The sequence below is a fragment of the Solanum pennellii genome, chromosome 1 (assembly GCF_001406875.1).
Source record: "Solanum pennellii chromosome 1, SPENNV200".
NCBI classification, from domain to species: Eukaryota; Viridiplantae; Streptophyta; class Magnoliopsida; order Solanales; family Solanaceae; genus Solanum; species Solanum pennellii.
In genome coordinates this window covers 94,569,977-94,580,844 of record NC_028637.1, presented here as the reverse complement: position 1 = coordinate 94,580,844, position 10,868 = coordinate 94,569,977, and the positions used below count along the sequence as shown (strand labels likewise).

Genomic DNA, 10,868 nt, shown 5'->3' with positions numbered 1-10,868 from the left:
TCTAATTTCTTAGTTATCATCAAACAATTGGTTGTGGTAGATGAAAATGTTCTTTTCATAAGTTTTAAGTTTGAAGTAAATATAAAAAATTGTAAATAAGTTGCATTATTTGCAAATAGGCTATCTGATGTGAATTCAGAATAGTTATAGCATATTAAACATTAAAGAAACCTCCAAAAAATGTAAAGTTGTTGACTTATCTAATTTCGCCTAATATCTTTCTTGATGTATTTATAACTTGGATTGGGACTTGCATGACATAATCGTGTAGAAATAGCAAATTGCATTTCAAATTATATCGATAAAATTCTCATGATAATGCCCTAAAGTTTAAGGGGGTTATAAATTTCTTATCCCGCCATTGAAATTCCCAAGGTGACGTTTGAGACCCTTCCGATGGGTCCGAACGTGATGGGTTCGCAATACATGATAATGATAAAGTACGTAGTTCATACGAGAAAGACATCCATTATATAGATTAATCGATTCAAAATTTAGACGACATTTATGAGTATAAATGGTATATCTAATGGTATTTTCAGTTATTTGTATAAAACGTGATGAGTCTTTTTTTTTAATACCTAATTATACAAAGACTTAATTTGTGTATACATCACGGTTATAGAGTAGGGATAACTTTGTTGATATAATAGGGTTTGTATGGTAGGGGCTGGAGATTTCGTCTATAAGTGAACTTACAACTCGATAGATGTCTCTTTGGTGGGGGTAGGGGGTAGTGGGTGGGGCTAAGTTTGCATTTTATTTTTTTTCATTCGATTTTCATAGTTTACATTGAAATTTCAACTAAAATTTAGATTTTAATATGATTCTTTTCATAACCAAAATTCGAGCTTAATGATTAAACATAAAACAGTTACACCATTATACTACGACCCAGGTTGGTGGGGCTAAAGTTGCACTTGTACACTCTATGAGTTGAGTCTCTTAAAGGAGGAATTGAATGCACCTTTGATTCCTTCATCCATAAGAATTCATAGTATCTAAAGCTCATAACTTTTTTTTTCCAGGTTCATTGAAGCTATTTATGAGACATCAATACTATATTTTATTGAAAACATTTAGGAAAATATTAGATCTATATGAAAGTTTTTTTTTTCTCTTTTTGAGTAATACTCCAATAGAATTGCTTTAGTATGGGGTTTTAGTAAGAAGATGGGTATGAACTAAGTAAATAAAGTGATATTTATGTGCATTAACATGGGATTTTAAGAAGATTGATATGAAATAAAGTGACATTTATCTGCTAGCTAATCAAGATTATCTGCTTATTAAGTATACATTAAACTTTAAAAAGTAAAAAGCCGAAAAATATAACATATAATATAAACTGAAAAAAGGGAGTAGCCATTTTTGTGTGTTCGGGTTGTCTCAAATTACATACGTACTTTCTTTTTACTATCAACTTCAGCCTCAACAAAAAAAAAATTGCTTTAAAAGATTGAGAAAATTTCCGAAATAGAAGGATGATAGATATAATAAGGTTATATACTATACTTTTAATAATTACGTTCCAAAGCTTTAGTTTTATTTGTTATGGAGATTGTGATTTGTATATTGCTTGCAAAAATAATAACATGGTAATATATAAATGGAGGATGTAGTTTGCATATTTCACTTGCGAATACAATCGTGGTAAGTATATAGAAATTCTCTATTTATATATTTAGAATTTTTTAGAACTCCATTTGTATATTTTGCTTGTCAATATACAAATAAGGTAATTTATCATGAATTTTTCATACTTCATATAGAATTAGCTAGGGTAAGTATATATACAAATTCTATATTTATACAATCAGCAACCAAATTATACAAATTTTAAATTTATATCGTCCGCAATCGAATACAAATTCTTAATTTATATAATCAGCAACCGAATTTACAAATTCTAGATTTATATCATCAGGGACCAAATTATACGAAATTATACAATTAGAAAATCGAATAGCAAATTTGGCAAAACTATTACAACGGATAACAAATAATCAAAACTATAATTGTATGACATAACATGCTCCAGATATTTTTCAATTCACGTAAAACATGCGATTAAAAAGAAGATATTTAATTTATTTAACCAATATAATTTTGTAACGAAGAATATCCAATTCACCTTTCTTTTGATAGCATATTTAAGAAAGAATAACTTTTTTTTAAAAAATAATTTAACAATTTTAATATATCATAATTAAGATCATAAAATTTAAAAATATTTTGATACGTCATACATTTACTATTTTAGAATTACAAAATTTCCTCTGTGTACTAGTAGTTGTGGATATCCAAGTGTCTATTTTCACTTTTCTTGGTTTGTAAACTATGAAAAAGGAGAAGCCACATGGTGGGCTTGCTTGGCTTCACAAATCACAACTTTTGATTATTACAAGCCACACTGATTTGCATGCAATATTCTACCTAGCTTACTCTTCATTGCTTTATCATATATGTGGATTCCTTCGTAATTTATACATATTTTAAGATGACAAAGCAAAATATCATATTAATTTTTTATATGAATAATTTATTTCTTAAACACATGTGATATTATCAATGTAAGATTTAATATATATTTATCTCTAATTCAGCTATTAAACGATTCGTTTTAACGTATTATTTAAGCGAGAAAATAACGTACATGTGTAGCTCTTATGTTATAAAAAAATACTACTACTATTAGTCAGCCAAATTAATCTTAATTATAACTTTTCAGCAGACAATTCTTTTTCCATCCATTCAATGTTGTCTGCTAACGTGGTATATATATATATCTTCACTATTTTCAAGCTACATATGTGCTTTTCATTTGTTGTTTCTCTTTTTAGTTTTTGCAAGTACGTGTCTTTTTGTAAAGTTTACTCGACTTTTTATTAGTTTTTTTGGGAAAACCTTATAATACTATACATACATAATATGCAAATGCTTGAATAATTTATTCAATGTTACACTAATTAATAAGCACGTCATTATAACAAAAATAATTTTTGCGTTATTAAATATTAACACTAATAAAGAGTGCTAAAGTCTTTACCAACATTAGTTAAGTGTTATTAGAACTAATGTCGCTAAAAGCTTTACGGACATATACAAAGAGCAACAATTGCCACTAATGATCATTTTTGTTATAATGCGTCGATGATGACAAGCCGGCCATTAATTATACACATTTTTAATTTATCACAATAGTGTCAATTCAATCGCAGATTTTTCAAAAATAACCTTTTTACTTTCACGACGTAGACTTTCCCACATCTTCCTTCTTCCCAAATTCATCCTTCCTTGTACATTTATATTTTGGGCCTTTTGATTTTTTGGGCACTAGGATTTAATGGTTAAATTTTTATTTAGATCCCGAGTTTGAAATATTTTGAATGGAGATTTAAATTTTAAAAGAGTTACGTGCTTAAATTTGGGTGGAAGACAAATATGCCAGCGTAACAGATTTACGAGATATGTTACTGTCAAATAGGTGTCATTAATAAAGTCAAAATGTCTATTTGATCATTAATGTATATATAATTCAAAAGAGTCATCTACCTATTCTGCAATATTAATAATATTGGTAATAATAAATTCTTTATATATCAAGCATCAACTAATCAACTCATTAAATAGTGCATGCAAAAATTTGTACCATTACATAATAATTTTTAAATTCTTACTTACAATTTAGATCGATGTGTCATTCATCAATATTTGAAGTCTCTATCATTCTGACACTTGGAATTCACTAGCCAAAATGACAACTTTGAAATTATTGTCATTCTTAATGGGTCGTTAGCTATAGTAATAGTAAGATATGTCATGGTCGGGGGTAATTAATAAAATTAGTAATTCCCATTTCTGTTTTGTATATGAAATAGTTAAATTATATTTTTATATTTAATATTAGTTAATATTTTTATTTTAAAAAAATAATTTTAAATATTTTCATCGTCATCCCATATGCCATAGGACGATTTATTTAATTATTAAAGGTAGTGTCTACGGCATCGTCATTGATGAGAGTTATTGTTGAGGCTTGAGGGCAACGATGATAACGACCCATAGAGTACTAAAATAGAAAAAATAACTTAAATAAACAATTATAATTTTTATATTCTCTAATTTTCCCTACTTTTTTTTAAATATTACATAATTCCCTTTTTTTTTTATTTTAGTGTAAGTTTTTAGATACATTACATTCTGTCTCCTATAATACACATTTACCAATTTTAATGCCTATTTTTTCTCCATTAAAACACTCAACCTCTTAAATCAGTTTTTGAATTTTAAATTTTATCCATTTAAACACTCAACCTTTTAATAAGCTTTTTGATTTTGAATTATTAAATTTAATTAATTTTAAATAAAAGACCAAATTTTGAAATTTTGAATTTCAAAATTCAAAAAAAATGAAATTTAAAAAAGTAAAAATTTCAGGAAGCAGGACAACTTCCATTAACTTCTGCCGTTTTGTTCTTACTCCATCAAGTTTCAGTTCTTTTTTTTCCTTAATCATCTTCATTCATCTTAAGCCAGCATATTTTTTTCTTTTCTTCTTTTTATTCTTTATTTATCATCGTCTATTTCTTTCTAATCTGTAATCGTTTGAACCCAACATCTTTTTATTATTATCTTTGACCTCTTTTCGGTTAGTTTCAAGTTTTACATTTCCACTCAAGAATATCAGTAATAGAAGTCTACATGCTGAGATATCTGTTTCACTAGGTTTCTCTCCCAAGATGTCAGAAGTGTCTAATGTGTTAAGGTCAAAATCATTTTGTATAACTTTGGAACTTGATCACTCATTCGGTCTGCTGGCTGCTAACGTACCAGCAATATCCCAAAGCTATCTTAGAAAAACCAAAATCAAAGGTTGTCAAAATACAACAAAAAAAGAAAAAAGAAGCAGCAAACATTGTTGTTAGGCCTACATTGTTTCGGGTTAGTATTTTGGTACTTAAAACTGTTGTTGAAATTAGTAAAAATTTTAAGGAATCTAGTGTGCTTGCCGATACATTTGAATAAGTGTGTATAGTGTTTTAGATGGTGAATTGATACATGAATTTGTTGTGTATCATAATATTTTATATGTATCATGAAGTTTTGAAAATTGTTATAATGTATCATTCAATAAGTTTAGTAAATGCGTCATCAACTGTGCTTGATGATACATATAGAATCAGTGTGTACAGTGTTTAGTCAATTCACTGATACATGTAGTAGATATGTATCACATGTTTTGCATATAGTATGAATTTCTGAAAACTGATATCATGTATCAGTAAGGTATTAGTTGTTTAGTTGATGTACTGATACATGTTTTGAAAATTGTTATAATGTATCATTCACTAAGTTTAATAAATGCGTCATCAACTGTACTTGATGATACATATAGAATCAATGTGTATATTGTTTAGTCGATGTTTCAGTTAAAATATAGTTTAACACTCATATCGTTCTTAAGTTTCATCGGACAGGAGTTACCTTCTACAATGTATCGAATTTCAATTTCTTTCCTTGATACATCAATATCCAACTCGGCTGCAATTGCTGCTTTGAGATTAGAAAACGAAATTGAATCTCCAACAACGATTCCATCGATTTTGTAACTTTCATATTGCAACTCGTTCACCCAAATTCCGAAATGTCTCATCAAAATCGAAGTATTCATCTTGAAAAATCCACTGTAACAACAATAAAATTACTGTAGTTCGAAATTTAACAGATTGTTCAAAAAAATTGTTTTCAAAATATATGATATAATCTTTGTTTTTCAAAATTTGAAATTAATATCCAATTAAGAGCTGATTTTATGCTGATTAATGATATGTTACCGTAAATTTAGCTGTTTTATTAACAACATTAACTGTACCGTTTTTTTCCCTTTTTTTTCTCAACAGTTTAAAATTACCATGTATCATTTACCATGTATCACTAGAGTCTAAAGTATCACGGCTCAACAAATTTAAGGGATTTTTTGTAAATACTAAATTTATCGGGACAGAATGTAATTATTGAATTACACTATGGGATTCCTTAAAATTTTATTATGAGCTTTTTGATTCAATAACTATTTTATAAAATTTAGTATTGAGACAATTGCGGCAACGCAATAATCGATGATAATTATGTTTATTCCCTTTATTAAAATGAAATGAATTGATTTGTATTTGTAGCTAAAATTCTAAGCAAGAGTTATTTTTTTTTGAAATCTCGAAAATAGTGTCATTTTTAGATTAATTTTATGAAATAACAAACATAAAAAATTATATAATTTTAATAAAAACGGTAGATAAATAAAATAAAGACAGTAATTTAATAGCAACATATATACTTTAGAAAAATCTACAAATGAGGTTAGTGCATCTTATAATTTGAATAGAATAATACTTGATGATTATGTTCCCTTTATTAAATGATCTTTTCAAATCTTTTAAATGTAATATTAAAGATTTTTTAATGGAGGTAGGGAAAGAAAGAAACGGGAAGGGTATTGAAACCTCACTAGTCACTTATAAGGTTGATGTCCAGATAGTCAATAGATAACCAGATTTTTCATAAATTTCTCATATGAAAAAGATATAAAAATAATTTCTTTTTTGAAAAATTAGAAAATAATTTGTGCCAACTATACACTTCTACAAAGTTGAAAGTCAAGAAATCGTAGTGTTGGAAATCATCAGCGCAAATATTCAAACACACAAGATAGGGATGTACCCGAAAGGGAAGGATGTATCAAAGAAGGAATATGACACCTAAATACATAGGAACGGGATATATCAGAGGGGGATGTATTCGAGAAAGAAATAAGAATGTATTAGTGAAAGAGGATTGATGTATCTAAGAGTATTTTTTTTTTCAATTCTTTTAAAATAATGAAATTTTTTAGAGATTATTGTGAAACAAAATATGTATTTAAGTAATTTTTCCAATATATATTTTAGCTTTCTTGGTCCCTCAGTTGGGCTAGTCATATTGAAGAACCGGAAGATCCAAGTTTCATTTGTGACCCAACTCGTATCCGATCCTTAAAAAACATGTTGCTCTATGAACCTTTGACAGTCATTATTGAATTGGAAATATATTTTCACTTTCTTAAAATCATAAGATATAATGTAGAAATTTATTTTATCATAGTAAGCATTTTTGTATTATTATATACTTATTATAAAATGCAAAAAACTTCTATTTTGTATATTAAAAAAATATATCATATCACAAAAAAAGATAAATATCAATATTGTCTTTTCTTACATTAATATATATATGATATACTACTTTACAATTAAAAATTATCAATTTTGATGATACCATGTAATTGTATCTTATACGCCATGTGAGTTATATACATAATTAAAAGTGTCTAAAACTCTTTTTTGGATGCATGAATAAACAATTTTCTATCATATACTGGCATATATTATGTATAATACAAATCAGTCATCTATGATATTCTATCAATATATAATATATTGTTTAATTAGATTTTGATGTAACTAATTTTGGATAGACAATTGAGTTTTTTTTTTAAGGAATAAAATCAGTCTTATATAATACTCAACTAATATTAGATATATCATATGAATATCACAAAATATCGAAAAGTATTTTCTTTATGTTTAAGATGTAGACATCATAGAGGATTAAGTAGTGTTTTACTAAGGATGAAACCTCCCATATATAATTGCATATAAATATATGATATCTATATTGATTTGGTATTAAGAAAATGAACCAATTCTTTTGTGATACATTATCAATATTGACATATACTACATGAATATCATAGTATAATTCAACTGCTATTGATTTATATACAATATGCAGAGTAAGTTATATAAGCCAATCTATATTTACGTCTTTTATGATTCGAAAAGAGTGGAAATTTTTCTAGTTTATTTCATAATTTTAAAAAATAGTATATAAATTTAGAATTTTACTTGTCATGGATAATTTAATAGCAGAATTTAAGTTACGTTTTCATTTGTTTGAATTTTATTGCACATGATTATTTGATATATATATTAATAATTGATGAATGATAAAAAACACCTTATAAAATTAGTCGAGATACACAAGTTATCCCATCATCTTAATTTTTAATAAGTCCACAGCTTGTCACTAGTTCTGTTTGGTTATCCACACTTCTTTAAAGTTGTTAATAAACATCTTTTTAACTTAAATAATAATTAAATATTTAAAAATTAATGTTCTCCTACTCATGTTTGTTTTAATGTTAATTTCATCTTTTCCAAGTCAATTTGGTAGAGAGAATATTTTTTCCCAAATTATAAATTTATCATTAGTTTTAGTCAAATAAATAAAGATCCAATCAACCAAAATATTGGAGTTACAATTGTGTACTTCTTTTTTTATTTCTATTTTATATGCAATTACTATCTATTTCTATTTTTTTTCCAAACCAAATCAATTCTTTTTCTTAAAAAAAAATGGTTAGAATTTTTTTTTATTAAGCTAAATAAAAAGTTCAGCATAATACTGAATTTTAATTGTATAATTTGTATTGTATCTTAATCTTATTTTGATGTAATGATTATTACTATTATTTTCGGGCAAAATTTTTAAAAAACAATTGGTTGAAATTCATTATTTTAGCCAAATAAAATACACCCACCCACCCCCCAAAAAAGAAAAGGTGTTTATTACCAATTTAACTAGAAAAAGAATAATTATAAAATTTGAAAATAACAAGAATTTAAAATTACTAATAATAAAAACTAGTATCAAATAGTCAATGAGAAAAATAATTTAAATTATTAATAACTTAAGCGTGCCAATAATAATTCGGGTCCATTATATTTTAAGGGTATCCCAACTAATACTTTTCATACACAACCGTTGATATAATTAATTATAGCATAATATATATACTAAATTAATGTCTCCTTTCATAAAAATATCGCTGTTCAGGCAGTTATTCACCCCCAAAAAAAAAATAGAAATATATCATTTATTAGGAAAAAACAATAAAGAAAAGAGGAAATTGAAAAGGAAAAGTGAAAGGCTATTAAAATAGAGATTTATTTATTTATTTATTTCAGTAGAATTTGATCATTAAAAATCTCATTTGTGGACCCTCACCCCCATTATTTTTTTTAATTACAAAAATAGCATCCATGCAGTGATACTAGTGAAATTAAGTTGAATTGAGCTTTAACTTATATATATTATTTTATTTTATTCAAATTATATTTGTTATCATGTTATAAATTATTAACACAATCGAATAATCAAACTGAATCGAAAAGAGAAAAATCATATCAAGTCAAATATATTTTGATTCAAATTAGGTTATACTTTTTCAATATTAAAAATCAAATAATCCACACTGATTAATATAAAGCAAAAAAATCAACGAATTCAACTGGAAATTTCACATCTTGTCCTAAAAATGTAGTTTGGTAAATTTCACATCTAATATATTAGGGTATCGATTATTATTAATCCAAAGTGAATGTACTAAAATCACAAGCTATACATGTTTAATTACTCTGATTGGTATGAAACATTTGTTAAGAGTGTTAGGTATTGATTTAATTAAATCCTATGACTATATAACAAAACAGAAACCACTTTCTGTTTTCTGTTTCTTTTTTTTTTGGTTTTTAATTTCTTTAACCCATAATATTTAATTACGTACGTACTACAAATTGGGATCGTATTAGGCCAAAATGCAAATCAAAGAGTGAGGAAAATTTGGAATATTTATCCAAACTTTCTCAATTCAACATCAATCAGAGTCTACGTACTTGCATGCATATGAACAATAAGATAAAGTTTATTTCTTTATACCAACAATTAATCCGTTTCAATTTGTATTTTGTGATTTTGAATCGAAACGAAATTTAAGAAAATAAGCGAGCCTAAATTAAATATTTATAGAATGTACTAAATGTTTCAAAATTTTGTGGTCTGAAACATGCTATATAAAAAAATTGAAATTAAAGAATTGTCAAAAAAAAAAGATTTCTTTTTTCAAAAGACAAATAAATTAAAAAGATGGAGCAATAATTTGATGAATTAGGTGGAGCACACAAGCTAGGAAGGGTTAACATAAACCTGATCCTCTCCATTACATCATTAATCATAATTTCATATCTAAATTAACTTTCCTATATTGTAATTAGTACTAACATATACTAGATTGTTATGGCCATTAAAGCATAAGTTTGAAATAATAATCATACTAATAATTAATTATTGAAAAATAAAAATATTTTAGTCACCCATTGGAAAAGAAGACTGGTGAAGTTGTTGTAACTTGCTGGTATGTTCTTTGCCTAAATCCATCCACTGGAATTCTTGGTGGTGATATGGCCACTGTCACTGTTGATGATTGTGCTCCTGATTCAGCTGGATACTCTACACAAAAAAAATAAAAATAAATATATCAAAAAAAAAAAAGACGAAAATTTATTTAGTCTGACTCTAATACGTGGATATACATCAGAATAAAGCATATATTAAGAGTGTGTTTGGTATGAAAGAAAACATTTTCTGGAAAATGTTTTCCAATTTTCTCATGTTTGGTTGAGATAAAAGCTTAGGAAAATGTTTTCCAAATCAACTCATTTTCCTCAAAATTAAGAAAAATGACTTCCCTTCAAAAATTAAGGAAAACATTTTCCAAAAACTCTCCTCCAATTTCAAATTACATTTTTTTTCGAAAAACATCAATTTTAAAAAAATATTTTCAATTTTCAATTTTTATTTTTTCACCTGATCCCTGACCCCCACCCACCCACCACCGACCAGCCTCCCATACCCCACACCCTCCCAAAAAATTAATTTTGTTTTTAAAAATATTTTCAACTTCAAATTTTTATTTTTAAACTCCTACACCC

General features: G+C 26.4%; 1 protein-coding gene across 1 annotated transcript in view; it reads right to left on the bottom strand.

The window, feature by feature from the left end:
- Positions 1–10,015: 10,015 nt before the first annotated feature.
- LOC107011968 (squamosa promoter-binding-like protein 8) overlaps positions 10,016–10,868 on the bottom strand; it is a 3,922-nt gene continuing 3,069 nt past the window's right edge. Inside the window, exon 3 of the mRNA XM_015211666.2 lies at positions 10,016–10,386. Within this exon, the coding sequence (XP_015067152.1) occupies positions 10,247–10,386 (140 nt within the window). The 3' untranslated portion in view covers positions 10,016–10,246. The remainder of the gene's footprint in view (positions 10,387–10,868) is intronic.